This window comes from Sceloporus occidentalis, unplaced genomic scaffold, assembly GCF_023333645.1.
Source record: "Sceloporus occidentalis isolate IW3139 unplaced genomic scaffold, rSceOcc1.0.p SCAF_2, whole genome shotgun sequence".
NCBI lineage: Eukaryota > Metazoa > Chordata > Lepidosauria > Squamata > Phrynosomatidae > Sceloporus > Sceloporus occidentalis.
This window is the reverse complement of record NW_028316982.1, coordinates 190,868,473-190,885,788: the sequence shown is the minus strand read 5'-3', so window position 1 is coordinate 190,885,788 and position 17,316 is coordinate 190,868,473. Positions and strand designations below refer to the sequence as shown.

At 38.7% G+C, this 17,316-nt stretch overlaps 1 protein-coding gene across 9 annotated transcripts in view; it reads left to right on the top strand.

Moving 5' to 3' along the window:
- The window catches only part of LOC149319486 (dystrophin-like), a 1,434,671-nt gene that overhangs the window by 1,223,706 nt on the left and 193,649 nt on the right, over positions 1–17,316 (top strand). For all 9 annotated transcript variants that reach the window (XM_089511816.1, XM_089511819.1, XM_089511811.1 and 6 more), the window contains one exon: positions 1,522–1,668. In XM_089511816.1, the coding sequence (XP_089367942.1) occupies positions 1,522–1,668 (147 nt within the window). The remainder of the gene's footprint in view (positions 1–1,521; positions 1,669–17,316) is intronic.

The following is a 17,316-nucleotide window of genomic DNA, read 5'->3' as shown; positions in this document are numbered from 1 at the left end:
GCTGTGTTAATGTGTACACAACAGCCCCTTGCTTCAGGAGCAGGGAGGAGGAGTCATCACAGCTGCCAGACATCGCCTAAAGCCACCAACTCTGCATATTCATACAAAAGCCAGCTTCAAGAGGCAATTGGCAGCCACAGTCACTCTTTCCATGCTTCCTCCCAGAAGACAGAGTTTGGCAATATCAAAAACACCACACCACCATGGATCACCAAAGCACTATCATGAGAGAAAGTGTGATCAGATATGATGCCAAATCAGTATGCTTCCATTTGTTAACTAGTGTGATTGTGGTGGGACAGCAGGCTGATGTGATAAAGTCCTTAGTAGCACTGCTCTTAAAATTTCTCATTGCTCAAAAGCAGACAGTCTGTATTTTTATTTTTTGGTGGTCCCTTTCAAAGGGGAGAACAGCTTTGGTTTCTTGGCAGTTTGCTTTGTTTCATATTAATCAGTTGTTAAAATGCCATAATCTGTACTGTTCTACTGAATTTATTCCATTCCATTTCTCATCTCTATTTGGTGAAAGAAAAAAAAGAGTTTTACTGCTATGGATATCGAAAGCAGGGAGGAAACACAGCACTTAGTCCATTGAAAAACCTATTTCACCTCTGCAAATAAAAGTGGGAAATGAAATCTATAGCTGTCCTGATGAAAGAAAGTTAATATAGAAAATCAAATTATGCAATATCTTCTTAAACCAGCCTGGTATTATTTCAGAATATATTGCATTAAATCTCTAGTCAGTTTTTAAAAGACACAGAGAAAATATTTCACTAGATTGTAATTTATGTGGCTGTTTTCAGAGTTCTCTGGAGGTCTTGTCTCCTCCAATGCTTTTGTTTAAATTACATACAAGTGCTATGGATGCAACACTATGGGAGCAGCTCTTGCAGGGAGACTACAGGCAGCCTTAACTTTTTATTTTTCTGAAGTATTCTCCATCACTTCTCAATCTTGGGAAAGCTTTTTTGTTTGCTTGCTTGCTTGCCTTCTCCCACAGTATTAAATGATGTTGTAGTATCAACCCCAACAACTACTGCTGATCTAGCTGGTCTAGAGCAAGGAGGGGCAGAAGATAGATCTGACTCTTCTTAAGGATATTTGAATGATCTGGAGAAAATTGACAAAGACCTCTGACTCCAAGTTGTTTAAAACTAATATCAGCAAAATGAATGCCTCCAGCTTAATTATATTTTTGATCTAGGGATAACCAGAAGTTGAATTTTGTTTGGGAGGAATATGTGCTTCAATCAGTTCTAATACCCAAATTCAGTTCTTGGCCTTATCATTCTAAATGTTTTTTCAATCAGACTCCAGATGATGGATCTTGGGTTTCTAGTAAAAACAAAAATGCAAGTAGATGTCACCACCCTTAGCGTAGAGCTTCATACCAGGCTCTGAATATATGACTACAAGATAGTTGATTTGCATTAACAATAGGCTTGGGCTTTATGTAATTTATACTAAAGGTTTTGTCAATGTACAGAACTTTATTTAGATTTTTTTTTCTTTATACAGGTTTACCAAGCAGAAATTGCCCCTCTCAAAGAGAATGTGGACAGTGTTAATGACCTAGCTCATCAGTTTACCTCAACTGAGATACAGCTTTCCCCCTACTCTCTCAATCGCCTTGAAGACTTGAATGGAAGATGGAAACTCCTACAGGTAATATTGTGTAATAAGAAGCTGATATCCATTTGGTGTTGATTGCAGTGATATCTTTGTTCGTTTTTAATCCTCATAAGGCAAAGCGAGACACATATGGATCCCACTCCCAATATAAATATAGGTGATTCTGTGTGCATGTTTAAAAACATTTCAAAATGTCTGAACTTAAGAAACATAGAAAACCTTTTAAGATAACAAGAGCATGTACCATATTCCCAAGAGTGCAAGTCAGATAATGTTTTTAGTTTGTGGTCTCGCAATGTATGTTTTGAAAAAGTTATTAAAAAATCACATATTTTCCATTCACGAAGGAAATTTATACACTGTGAGCAATAGAGCAACTTTGCTCATGCCTTAAATAACCAGTATGTCCAGCTGTTCAGAACAGCTGCTGAAATCATTAAGACCTGGACATAGGCATACACACATTTATCCTTAATTGGATAAGGAATCATGTGCAGATAGAGGCGTTATGCATTTAGTTGCTGACATACATCTGGTAGGAAACTACTGCATGCATCTAGCATTCATTGAAAAATGAGCTCTAGATCTCACCACCTATTTGCAGGTACTGTGGAGGAGGTTCCTGGTTGCTACTACACATCCTCATGCTTCAGATTTTAAATAGGAATCACTAGTATTTATGCTTCCTTTCCTTCTCAAAATCCTATAACAATATTTTATTGCATGATAGAAGACTGAGTTTTAAGTTTGCTTTCATTGCTCATGTCCATTTTCTGTACCCTTTTAAACATTTCTTGAGAACATGAATTTTAAACACTACCCTTTACAAGTAATTTAATGATTCCTTCCATTGTGCATGTACTAAGATTATGCCTGTAGAACCAAATCTAAAATTACAAAGCATGATATTCATTGTGGTCACTGGCCAAGTTTGATCAAGCTGTTAAAGCCATCAAAAAGATGGTTTTGCTTTTATGAGATAATTAAAGTTTCTTTGTAAAACAAAAAGATCAAACTCAGACTGAAAAATGTATTAAATGTTCAGTTCAAGGTAGTGTGAACTGATAAATCAGGCCTATCCAGATATTGTTGGATTGCATGTTCCATCACCCAAACCAGCAAAATACATGGTGAGGCATGCTAGAAGTCACAGTGGTCATCTGGTGGGCAGGAGGAATCTCTGTGTTGTTATAGGGAACATACATGTTTTTTTTAATTTTATATATATTATGAACACTTGCAATAAATTGAATCATAGAATCAGAGTTGGAAGAGACCACAAGGGCCATCCAGTCCAACCCCCTGCCATAAAGGAAATCCAAATCAAAGCATCCCCGACAGATGGCCATCCAGCCTCTGTTTGAAGACCTCCAAGGAGGGAGACTCCACTACACTCCGAGGGAGTGTGTTCCACTGTCGAACAGCCCTTACTGTCAGGAAGTTCCTCCTAATGTTGAGGTGGAATCTCTTTTCCTGCAGCTTGCATCCATTGCTCCGGGTCATATTGTACAATTAGCAAGGATTAAATACTGAGTTCAAAATTCAACCAATAGTCTCACCAAAACTGAACCAATTAAACAATGAAATTCAGTGTATGATGACCATTCAGCAAATAATTAAGCAGATTTTCTAGTGGAGAGTAGAATTTGGATTTCCCCTATCTAGGTTTCTTGAAATATATGCATAGATTCTGAACCAACAATTCTTTTCCTTGTGCAGCTGAGCTCTGTGCATGAGAAGCAGCTGTTGCCCACATGCAGAACTAAAACACAGGCTTCTGTGTTTGGGAAAAAGGACAGTTTGACAATCCACATTGTGTACATAGGGGTGAAGCTGGCTGTCAATGCTCTCAGGAAGGTTCCTCAATATGTATAAGCACTGGCCAGTCTAGTGAAGATGTGAGTGTGGATAGCATGTGGATGGCTACATTCAAATAACACACTGAAACATCCCTACAACAAGATCCATGTAGATATGCATCAATTTCTCAGTCAGAACAGCAATTATATTTGCACCAGCTAAAAGAATAAACTGTGCATTTTCCCCCTACATTGAGGATTAAATTCCCACAACAAGGAATCAAGTTCCTAATGGCTATTTTAGGTATCTTTGCTGACTGGATTATATGAAACTATGTATTTCAGTTTAAGCATACATGTACTACAGATAATTGAAAGAGCAAAGTGGGTCAGAGGAAGTATTGAAGCATTATACTTCACATTATGACTGTGTATAAAAGATGGTACTTTTCTGCCAGATATGCACAAATGTTTAAATTTCCTAAAAGGAAACAAATGGATGGATGGATATCAGTTAGAGTACAGGGCTATTATTTACTCAAGTTATTCAGTGGCATTTAATTTGCTGGTTTGCTTATTTAACTCTGTTGAGCATCTCTGCATCAAACAACTGAGATAATATTTCCATGCTCCTCTCTGGAAACCTTTTCCTGGTTAATCTACTGTTTTTTTAAAGAAACATAAATGGTCTTATTCTTTGCAAAGTAAAACATCTATATTATTTAAGGCAACTGTCATCTTCCCAACAGAGGGAGTATTTGATTTTTTTTTTATTTATTTATTATTATTTTTTTTGGAATCTGAATATCTCTTTTAGTTCCAACAGTTAAGAAATTGTTCTAATATGTTCCGTGAGAATAAGAATTGCTGCCAAGGTCATAATTTCCATGGTCCCTGAATAGGCTGTCAATTAATTAATTGATTTTGTGTTTTTGGCCTGTACCGTCAGCACCATATCTCTCTTCTATGAGCTTAATATTTGGTTCTATTGGGCATCTTCCATGTGGAAATCTGCATGCTAAGTTTTAGCAATGTGTGAAACTTTCAAGAGAAATTCCACTTCCAGCTGTTTTGTGATATTTTAGCAGTGTCAAATATTTGCCTTTTCGAATTCTATGCATGTCAGGTTCAAGCAGCTCTTCTTTTTTATATTATAGCTAAGTAGATAAACAAAGGGTGGGTTAAAATGTATTTAAAACTATTTAGAGACTGAAAGATCAATGATAAGCACAGGGGTGTATACTTAGTTATCTGAACAGAAGATAACACCCAACACTGTGAATATGGAGCCCTGGTGGCACTGTGGTTAAATGCCTATACTGCAGCCACTCACTCACAAACCACAAGGTTGTGAATTCAATACCACATAGGGGCTCTGGGTCAACTCAGCTTGTCACTCTTCCGTAAGTCACTAAAATGAATACCCAGCTTGTTGGGGGCAATTAGCTTACACTTTGTAAACCACTTAGTAGATCAGTAAGCGGTACATAAATGTACTTGCTATTGCTAACATTTATCCTTGCAAACTCTGCAAGGTAAGAAATTGAATTAATATTCCTAGAAGCCCATATAAATATTCTGTTGGAGTATCAGTGCTAGACTTTGGTGATCTGAAATAACATATAACCTAACTGAGCATTCTTTTGTGTAGATTTATTGCTACTGGAAGCTGAAGTACAGCTGTGGCATGCCTAAATGTACTGGATGGTATCCAATTAATCCCATCTGCTGAGAGAATGGTTTCTGTCACTGAAAAGGCTGTTTCCTGCTCCTCCAAAGAGCCATGCACATGCTCTCAAAATTCTGCTGCAGAAAGTTCAGGGACCTCTAGAGCAGTTAGAGGGAGTGGGAGCTGCCTTGGGAGAAGACCACTATTGTGTCACTGGAAGTCCAGGCATACATTAGATTTTGTCCAGTGATAAAAGCACAACAAGCTTGACTTTAGCAGTTGGAATATTATGTGCTGATTCTGTTGTTTCAAATAACTACAATAGATCTCTTTGTGCAATCTTTATCCAGGGAAGGAGTGATGAAGGTGTTGGGATATTTCTTGAGCTATTTCTTTTGAAAAACTAGGGACTTGGTTTAATACAATTAAATTTTATTGGATCCAGCAAAATTTTATCTATCTGGCTTAGTGCACATTTACTGCTCCTCCTGACTGCAATTGAAAATATCATCATGTAAAGCAACAGCATTATGCATAGAAGTGAACTTTTGCATCATAAAAGGGTGTGAAATATTTTTCTGTATGAGCTAGAACAGGAGTGAGTAAACTGAAACTGTTGGGCTGCATGCATTTCCATGGCCTTTTTTGAGGGTTGCAGTGTCTACCCTCAGAAATCAAGGAATTGTTTTGCTTTAAAATGGCTTGCTATACCATTTGTCCAGATCTAGACAGTAATTAGTATGATTCCTCCCAATCCCCATTTATCAGTAGAACAAGAGCCCTGCATGCCATTAAAGAACCTTAGAGCCATAGAATCTTGGAGTTGGAAGAGATCGCAAGACCCATCTAGTCCAATCCCCTGCCATGGAGGAATACACAATCAAAGAGTTTCCAATAGGTGGCCATCCAGTCTTTGTTTAAAAACTTACCCCTATGAAAAGAATTAGATCTCAACCATCAAACAGTGAGAACATATAAATGTATATTACAACAAATTTCTATTTTGTTCCATTTAGTCCAGTGTTCAGTTTCAAAAAAGGCCATTTAAATTTCCTTCAGAAGGTCATAAGCAGGCCATTAGGGTAATGGCCAACCTCTGTGTGGAGACAACAGGCAGATTAAAACTTTGGCACTGGCTAATGGGAGCAAAGCCAGGAAAAGGTGGGGGCTGTTCCCAAGTGAGTATATAAGTGGGAGAAGCAGGTTTGAAGGGAATTGATGTTTAGTGTAAGGGTTTGTCCAGGAATGTGGCCAAATGGCTGATAAGACAATCTCAGTTCCCAAACAACCCCCTGGCTGGTAGAGCCAGTGCAAAACAAAAGACAGTCTCTGAATCCAAGTCCAAAATCAGAAGAGGTTTTACCAAGAGATTTGTCAAGAAGTCCAACATCCAGGGTATCAGATAGGCATATTGATAAGGCAGTCCAAAGGGTTAAGAATTCCAGAAAGTCAAGATGGGTCAGCAGTTGAAGAAGCAAGGTTTCAGTCCAAAAAACAATGGGAGACAGAGTAGTTTCCCCATGAAGGTCAGATAATCACTGGCAACTAGACAACATTCTACAGCTGCTTATATGGGGACACTGCAGGCATTCAGGTGCGTGCACATTTCTGATAAAGCCTCCTCCACCTTCGAAGTCACTCCCTTTCGGCTCTATGCTGACCGAAGGTAGACACACACCCTTGACCCTCTTCTATGTCACAGACTCTGCCACAGAGAGACTGGGCTGCTGAGCCTCCAGAGATGTCACAGGCTCTGATGGAGCAGGCACAGCAGAGCTAGAGCCAGACTCAAGTTCCACAGCTGCGGACTCAGGTCCCAGAGGCTCTGGTTCATTCTTTCAGTCCTCTGAGTCCTCCTCCAGACTGGGCATGACAGGGTTGAAAAGCCATTGAGGCTCAGTTAGGCTGCTGTGAGGGGGAGGTAGAAAGAGTTTTAAATACCAAGAAAGGGACAAAGAGTGTCCTTAATTATATTGTTCTAATATCCTGCGGGAGACATAGCAGATTATCACATGGGGGTTATTCTGTCCTTGTCTCTCAAGCGTGGGAAGGACTTTCAGACAACGTTGCACAGATCCCATCATTAACCCATCTGAAAAGCACAATTGATCACAATCTCTCAAAAGACTTTCAGATGACATTGTGCAGATCCCATCATTATCCCATCATTAACCCATCATTAAAGTGACATTGGCCAGCATTTTGCATTAATGGAAGTTCATGTTATTGCAATGCCACTTTAATGATGGGTTAATGGTCAGATCAGCACTACAATTTAAAAGCCTTTCACACTAGCACAGTCATGGACAGGTTAATGATGGGATGAGGAAGGGGGAGCGATCCCATCCCTATCCCGTCTGTATGTGATAATCTGCCTAGTGTTGGTGACTAGTGGAATCACAGGCAACCAGAGGGGTTATAAGATACAAAAGTTTAATAAAGATTCTATGAGAAATTAGTTTGTAAGGAAACATAAATAAAGCTATAGAGAAACAGTTACAAAAACAAGCTAAATAAATAATAATAATAATAATAATAATAATAATAATAATAAATTTTTATTTATATACCGCCCTGTGGCGGACCAATCCGGGCGGTTTACATCATTAAAATAACATACAGCATAAAAACAGTTTATTTCCCTCCCCCCTTAAAAAGTAATTAAACAACATATCTAATTTAAAACCACAATAACTAGTTAAAATAACAATAAATTAAACAAAATAATACCAACCAATAAACCACTGCAACTTCAGTTCTAAAGAAAAGGGGGCTTTGGAGATATTACTGAGGAGGGGGAAATCCTAAGATCCTGAGGCCGGGATATTTCAGTCTGGGAAGGCCTGCCTGAAGAGATCCGTCTTGACAGCCTTTTTGAAGCTGTCCAAAGATGTTAATTGACGGATCTCATCCGGCAGGCCGTTCTAGAGCCTAGGGGCGACAACAGAGAAAGCCCTCTGGGAGGTCGCCGCAAGCCTCGATTTTTGAGGCTGCAACAAGTAAATAAACTGTTAAACGTATGACTAATAAAGCATTTGTACACTGTATCCACTGTGAATACCATCCACTAAAAGAGATACTGGATTCAGCCTGACTTATGAATAAATTTCTTACTTTGTTTCAACAAGCAGCTATCTGAAGTGATTTCAGAAGTACATTAAAACATTATCAACATTGAGAAAAGTCTTTTAGATTTGGGACACATTAGATAGTGGGTGTGTGGCTATCAAAGAATAGTTGGTGCCAAGCTGGGGGGAAATTTGAAACCCAGAGGGCTGGTATCTAAAGAGTGATATAATGCAGGTGACACTTAATAGAGTCCTGGGTTTAACAGCAAAGAATTGGTGGGATAGTGGCCATCGCCTTCACATAATTGGTGGCAGCAGTGGGCTCAAAAAGACCCATTGTGCTGCCATCAGAGAAAAGAAGTTGGTTAGGTGAGTCTCACTGTGACACTGTTTTATCCTCAAAGTCTGGTAGGCAGAATTCTACTACTTGTCAATACGTAGATTCGTACTACTGTAATGTCTAACAGGAACTTCTTCTTCCTTGAATTTGTCTACAACATAGCCACCAACTTTCTCAGTTTGGCAGAGACAGTCCCAATTAATCCTTCATTGTCCTTTTTTCCCCAGCTGCTTTTACAATATTCCAGTTTCTCTCTCCTCCTCTCACTTTTCCCTTTCTCTTCAGGTTGTTTCAGTTGTTTTAAAGTAAATTCAAAATGCAAAAATTGTTTGCATTCCATTAATGCACCAGGAGAAATGGGAAGAAAGAGGCAGAATCTTGCCTTTCCTAGTAGGGTCAGGCAAAAGCAAACTGCTGCAGACTCTCCTAGCTTGTCTGTTCTTCCTCACTAATAACTTTTATCATCTTGACAACGCTTGGATGTTGCATGGCCAGATGTGTCTCTGTTTTCATCTATGAAATGTTTATGGATTTTTTTAATTAAAACTATGCAAAATAGTGTTCATCATCAAACTGAGTTCATTGAACCTAGGGTCTGTGGAATCCTATTGACCAAATTAGTCCAAATTAAGTCCTATTAATTCCAGTGACTTAAATTCAGTTGCTAGTTATGATTAAAGGATACCCACTGAATCAGTTTCTGAATTATGAGTCAACACTTATATAATGTGTTGTCACATAGAGGCCATACAGACAGGCCAAAATAAAGCTGCTTCAGGTCACTTTGGAGGTATGCTGTTTAAATAATTCATGCTTCCTAAGAGGCCAGAAGCTGCACCAAAGCCATGCTCCAGTCCTAAGGACTGGAGCACAGCTTTGGTGAGGCTTCTGGCCTCTTAAGATGCATGTGTCATTTAAACAGCATACCTCCAAAGTGTCCTGAAGCAGCTTTATTTTGGCCTATCTGTAGGGGCCCATTGTGTTGGTGAGTTTATTCTAGGTGGGACTGACAATTAGATTTATTCCAAAGGGAACTAAATTCAGCAAATGTACCATAGTTTCAATCCAGCCCAACAAAATTCACAAGTTAATTTTGCCCATTGTGAAGAAGTGCTTCCTTTTGTATGTCCTCAACCTATAACAGACACACAAACATATTTTTAAACCTGTTTCTACCTATATATTGCCATTCCAACTGTGATGTTTATTTATGCAGTGAAGCGGCTTGTCACACATTTGAAGCCATCCAGTTCTCCCACTGTTTGGTCAATGCTTTTCTTACATTCACACTTTATTGTGGTAGCTTGCAGAATTGTCCATTAGTGGCACCTGGTTACCTGCCAAAGAATTATTTCCACTTTGGATACATTTAAGCCTAACAGTTGTTTTGTTGTTGGTTCCATACCATGACCATCATTGTTAAGATTGCTATTGTTGTTGCTATAATTATTCTGCAAGCTGGAGGACTTCTGATATTCTAGCACATCAAGTGAGCCTAAATTCCCTCCCCACTGACTCTAACTTTAAATACCCCTTCACACAAAGTAACGATGGACTGGAGAGCTGTAGTTGGCACCTGCTCTACCATAATCATTTCTTATAAGCATCTGTGTTGCTCCCTGATTTATCCTTAAGCTGTATACAGCTGTGTTTCCAGTTCTCTGCTAACAGTGTTTTAATTGCATATCCATCTTACATTACCAATTTATTTAATTTATTCATGATTAACTTTAGTCTAGTTTTGTGTCAGGGTTTGCAGCATTATGATGACAATGCTTTTTTCATTAAAGCACGGGCTGCACTGCCAAATACTTTTTTATTTGTATGATTACATAAGAATAAGATTTCTGTAAATATGTAAAACATGGATTATTTCGGCAATTATTGTTTTCTGTTAGCACTAAAAGATAAATCTTTAGAAGAACGGACCTTTCAGTTCAATGTACAATAACATCCAAAATCCATAAAACTATGATACTTTTAATGGAGAAATCAAAATGCACAAAATATATGATGCAAGCTTTTGAAGCTCCACTGGCTTCTTTATCAGAAAAAAAGTGTTAAAAATCACACTGGGGAAAGAAAAATATAACAATATTAGAATCACAGGCCTACATTTTGTCAAGATGTTGTTGTTGTTCCTGTTGTTGTCAGTTAAGATGTTATGAAGGGATATCCAAGCAAGCAGAGGACATCCCTTCTGTTCATTTGGGCTTTGGGAGACAAAGGGGCTCTTCAGAGCAGCCATTAAGGCCGGCCTGGGGGCGGAGTCTGGGCATTGCATCCACATGATGTACACACCAACTCCGCCCCCCAGGACACCATGATGCTGCACACCACTCTACACAGCGCACAGCCCCATGGCAGTCTTCCTGCGCTGCGTCCGCACAACGCACCACTGAAAGAGAGCCATATAGCTGCGGTGGCATGGCTATTGCACCCTGGAAAGGCCGGATTGGGGCTGTGGCATGTGATTGCTGCAGCCCCGATCCAGCTGAAGAAGGGACGACTGGAGGCTGCCCCTTCAGGGCTGTTTATACAGCCACAAAGAGTCTTTGAATCCAGCAATGCTGCATCCACACTGTAGAAATAATCCAGGTTGACAGTGCTTTAACTGCCATGGCTCAATACTATAGAATTCTGGAAATTGTGGTTTTCTGAGACATTTAGCCTTACTTGTCAGAGAGATCTGGTGCCATAACAAACTACAATTTCCAGAATTCCATAGAATTGAACTATACTGATTAAAATGGTGTCAACTTGGACTATTTCTGCAGTGCAGACAGAGCCTAAGTAAAAATTTAAACTCTTCTTTTAGCAACCCAAAAAGATGCTTCCTGTGAGATCTCAAATGTAGAGAAATGTGATTATCTGAAACCCTTTTCACACCAATTAACTTACTGCACACCTCCAAAATTCAGCAGCAGAAATTAATGAAGTCTGCTTCCAGTTTTACCTCTTCATTGACAACCATTCATTTTAAAAAAAAGTTGTATAGAGAGCATGCTGCTCAGTTTTAAAAGCAAAGAACAATTGTAGAAGCTTCTGGGAATGCACCTCTCCTGTAACATAGATAAAATTTTATTTGTTCATAACTTTGGGAGTCCTTGTAGACTGAGAGATAATATAGGAAGGAAGGAAGGAAGGAAGGAAGGAAGGAAGGAAGGAAGGAAGGAAGGAAGGCTCACAAGTCATGTATTGTCCTTGTAAATAAATGTTACTGAAAGAGAGATGAAGAGGCCATAGACAAGCTGTTTTTAGGCAGTAGCCAAGCATTGTAACTTTGGTTTCTCACTACCACAACTGTAGTTTGTCAGAGCTTAGAATCAGTGTTGCACTATAAAATGCCACTCTATCCTCCTTGGATAGGATATAAACAAATTAATTAAATACACTCACTGTGAAAAACCAGAAAGGACCCTTGTGAGAACGGGCAGGCTGTATTTATTTCTCTACTTTTTCTTTTAAAGAAGGTAATTATTAGCCTATTGGCCAGGATCTTCTGGCTCAAAACACAACTACTATCTTCAGAAGCAAATGATAATGCAATATGCCCATCCAAAATGGAAGGTGAAAGAACACAACCAATGTCTCAATAAGTGTACAAAAGGTTTGATAGTTAAAACATGCTTTCCAGGGTGGTCATTAGTTTTTTAGATTCAGCATTTGGCAGTAAAACTTCTTCCAAGATAGCAAACTGTCCGGGAGAAAGGAAGTCATTCCCATGAGTACGCATAAGGACTCTAGTCATGGACTATATTTCCTTTCTTGCAAATATGCTATCTCTTCAGTATATTTATTCCACCTTAGAGATGATTGAATATACTCGTGGTCAGTGTCAGTATACAAGTTACGTTCTGGTTACACAATTATAGTTCCACCAGTGAACAGCAAACAGGCAGGAAAGGCACATGGATATGTAATGATCCCAATCCACATTGTTGATTTTGAGCCCATACAGAGGTCTCTGAATAAGCTTGCCATGACAGATGGTATGGTTGGTCCATATCATGATAATTAGAAATCTTTATGATGGCTTAGTGGTTAAGACGCCAGTTCTGATGATTGGAAGATCAGGAGGTTGGCAGTTCGAGGCCTGAATGTGCTTGATGGGGTGAGCTCATATCACTTGTCCCAGCTTCTGCCAACCTAGCAGTTCAAAAGCATGCAAATGCAAGTAGACAGATAGGTACCACTAGTCAGTGGGAAGGTAACAGCTTTCACTGTAGTCATGCTGGCCCCATGACCACCAGAACAGTCCTTGGACAATGTTGGCTCTTTGGCTTAAAAACAGAGATGAGCACCACCCCATACAGTTAGTTATGATGAGGCATTCATGTCAAGGGACTACCTTTACCTTTACCTATGACATCAAACAGTATGAGTACATGACTTCATTCAGCTTCTTTCCTGCTATTCAGTGGCAATGTATTACATATGTGCTTGGCCCCAAAGTCCCAAGCAGGCTATGACTACTTAATCTACTCTCCACTTCTACCCCATGCCAAAAAGTAGCCATCTCTTTGTGTGTTGCTACAAAAACAAAGTACTGTCACTGTGGCACCTAAATGACCAACAAAATTATTGTGAACTTTCACAGGCAAAACTTTACATTGTCAGATGCAAGAGGGATGTGATATGCTTTTGAAAGAATGGACTTTGGCCCACACAAGATTATTGCTGTGATTTAAAAATAAAGTGTTATTAATTCATTCCACACATGCTGTACAGAAACATTTGTGATCGATGTTGGTATAAGCTGTAGTTGCTTGACATAGTGCTTGAGTGAATTGAAACATTATGTTTCCTAATGGACAAAGCAGAAGAGTAGGAGCAGCTGTAGCATGCCAATATCAGTCATAAAATCTCCACATGTTTAATTCTACACAGTGTTTCGGTTGCACATTTGTAACATGAAATATGACCCATACAGAATTGGTCCAGTAATTTGTTAGGTGATTTTCTTTTTGAAATGTTCACTGGCTTTGAAAGTGGGGAGGAGCTGGTATGCTCTGCACATACAGGTTTCAGGGGGTTCTAAATGTGTACATTTTCAAAACACTGTATTTTTTCAGAGTTTCTTTTGAGCATATAAGAATAGATAGGAATAATGTGCCCTATGCCTTAAAATTTGAAGTCTGTCCGTGCACTCAGTACCACAAAATGGAGAGGGCATGACGGGGCTGAGCAGCAATGCACTTATTAACTCCATCCATTCTGTCATATCACATTGCAAGGTAAATCCTGAGGCATGATTCATAACTCTGATGGACCCACACTCTCTTCCCATGTATATTGTTTCATATGATTTTAAACTCCTGAACACATTACCACCTTATGCTCAATGCAGGGACGTAGCTAGGATTTTGGGAAGGGGGGGGGGGTCCAGGCTAAGTGTCACCATTATAATGGGGCTTGAGTGTGGCGGTGCAGCAGCACACACCATTCATTTTTCTAATAGAAGGGGGGGGTCCGGACCCCAAGAACCCCCCCCCCTTGGCTACATCCCTGCTCAATGCATTGTATTTATTAGATGGTCACCTGTTTTGTTTTGGCCCTAGCCCAATAACTCATTCCTACCTCAGCCTTTCTCATTAGCTATGAGGTACAGAAGAGTACAACAAATTCTAATCTTGTGCAAACATTGTACAGATGTGCATTTCAACCATACTTAGTTGCTTCTAGAAACAATGAAGTATTGTCACATTGGAAACACATAAATGGGCTATACAATTAATGAGGCTTTATTTACATCAAGCATATGTTTTTTAAGGATAAAAAACTTGTGGCAATGGGGTTGGGCTAGGTGGTTGCTTTGTCTTTTCATATTTACATATTTCCAGAGCTATAATTGAGTTAATAAATGCCCCAAGCCTAATATGGAGGTAGACTGCTCCTAGTTATCAAATCAGTTAAAACTGAATGACTTTATATCAGCGTGAGACATCTTTGTAGCACCAATAGTAGCAAACAAGTGATTTTAAAATGGTAGCATATCTCTAACATTTGCAACTGCAGGTTTGAATAACATTATCCATACAGAAGGCTAACATAAGAAGGAAAGGATTTAATTCTCATATATACTAATAGTGATCTCAATTCTCCAACATGCTCAGTGGGCACATAATGATGTCTGGGAGAAAATGAATAGGAGGGGGAAACAATGTGAAATTTTGGCAATGTTGGATTTTTCTCTCATATAAACATGCATATATATACTAACAGCCAAATCTGTTGCCTGAGTAGTGATTCTTATGTAATTTGAATGGTTTGTTTACAAGGCACATCACAAAATTTGTTACTGATAAGTATATACTATCAAATGTAATAGAATCTCTAAGCAGTTTACATGTAGAATAGTATGAAACTACAAATAAAATACAAATATAGCAGAACTATAAATCAGAGGACTGTCAACAGAAGTAGCAAATTTTCAGAAGTGCAAGAAAACCTTTTTTAAAAAAAAAATAACAGAGCAACAACATACTTTATTTGGGGTAAGTGGATGAAAATATCATTCAAGACTCATGACCAGAAAGAAATCTAGAAGCTTCTGTGTGGCATACCTAAAAACCTCAAGTGGTTTTCCTGAAGTGAGCCAGGGTCTGTGTGAATCTCTAAAACTATTCTTCACCAGCACTGTCACATCTACATTAATTTATCAAGATGTTGGTTGCTTGCATTATTTCAGCACTCAGATTAAGTTATTAGGTCTGCTGATATGACAACCTCAGGTTTTTTTTGGTTAGTGGGATATGCTGTAATATGGCAGAATATTTTATTTGCTTCTATAAGATTTATTGAGCTAAACAGGATTTTTTTCCCAGAAGGTATGCAGAGGATTACAGCATCAAAATCTCCTATATGATTTACAGCATTTGCAGGCTGAAGGAAATGAGAGTGCCTTTCTATTACCACTTGCATAACCATAGCCAACCTTCAAATATCTGGCATTATATTTGTTCTGGATAAGGGGAATGAATTTCACCCCAGTAGTCATAATTTATTTGGGGTTGGTTCAAAAAGTGAAATAGAGGATTAGAGAGTTCCTGTTTTCTCAGATATTTTCATGTTTACCAGCAGAAAATCAAAATGCTGAATTAAAGTCTGTGCAGCCTCAGAAGCCCATATTTATTTATGCAGCTATTTTTGTGTTGTACATTTCCTCTAAAGTTTATATAAATCCCATTAAAAGAACTGCCTCCCAAATTACTACAGGATTTTTTAAAACATACTTTTGAGAAATACATTCAGATGCATCTAGGTGAACTTCCAGAATTTTAATTATATCTGTATCAGATGAGCTGCAGAAATATAAAAGGGGTTTTGTAGAGATTTAATTTTAGATAGCTGCTTAATTAACAGCATTTGGAAAAACTAGCACAACTTTAATTAAATGTCTCTACATTAATTTAGTCATTTAATTGAAAATGCATTGGGATAGTCCTTACAACTTATCACTCATGCTGTTTGAAGGAAGGAGGGTTGCTAACAAAGAGTAATAAAAACTTCTGGTTTTATGGGCTTGCTATCTTTCTGTCACTTGCAGTATATGAATTTTGATTTGTCAATTTTTGTAAGTTTGTGTATCTCACATTGATAGAAAAGAGTACAAAGTATGATATTCATAATATTTAAGGGCATAAGAGCCAAGACCAACATTGTGATCGCATTACACATCAGATACATGTGGCAATTGTATGCCTACTAACCTGGGAGTAAGATCCACTGAACAAAAGAGAATTACTTCTGAATAAATGTGTATACAACACTACAGATATAGAGTGTGTTTTGGGAATTTAATCCATAGATTATTCTTACAGTTCTTTATTAATTTGTTATGGCACCTGTACCTTAAACCTCTAGTCACCATGCCACCAACATCATGTAACCTGAGTTTAGACATGTCTGGGGTTACACTTCCCCTGATAGACTGTGTTCTCAGCGTGGGGGTGCTCCTAGATCCGTCCTTCAAAATATTAGCCCAGTTAGATGTGACAGTCAGGAGTGTTTACTGCCAGCTGCAATCCTTCCTAGAATTGGAAGTAATGTACTTTGAGGTAATCATATAATTGGATTTCTGCAATGTGTTGTACATTGGGCTACCACTGTATGAAGTTTAGAAACTTCAATTAGTTCAAAACACCACGTACAGATTCATTACATCTGATACAGATACATGCATCTAACAGTGACCATGTCACACTAACATTAAAATCATCCCATTGGCTGTCAGTTAGTTTTTTGGCAAAGTATTTCTTGGACCGCCTCCTCCCGTACAATCCTCCCCGCGCTCTCCGGTCCTCTGGGAAGAACTTACTGCAGCCTCTAAAATCTAGGCTTGCGACGACCTCCCAGAGGGCATTCTCTGCTGTCGCCCCCAAACTCTGGAACGACCTGCCAGATGAGATCCGTCAATTGACATCATTAGACAGCTTTAAAAAAGCTGTCAAGACGGATCTCTTCCGGCAGGCCTTTCCAGATTAACCATCCCGGCCCAGGTTCCCTGATTCCCTCATTCCTCCCGTGGCCCCATCTTAGTGATGTTTGAGGATCAACAGAAGGATATCAGGGGTTTTAGTTTTTAATTGTTGTTTTTATGCTTGATATTGTGTTTTTAATATGTTATACTGTTTAATACTGTCTTAAGGGGGGGGAGGGATAAAGTGTTTTTAATTGTTGTATTTTATATTTTACTGTTGTCAACCGCCCGGATTGGTTTCCCATAGGGCGGTATACAAATAATAATAATAATTATTATTATTATTATTATTATTATTATTATTAAGTACAAAGTATTGGTTA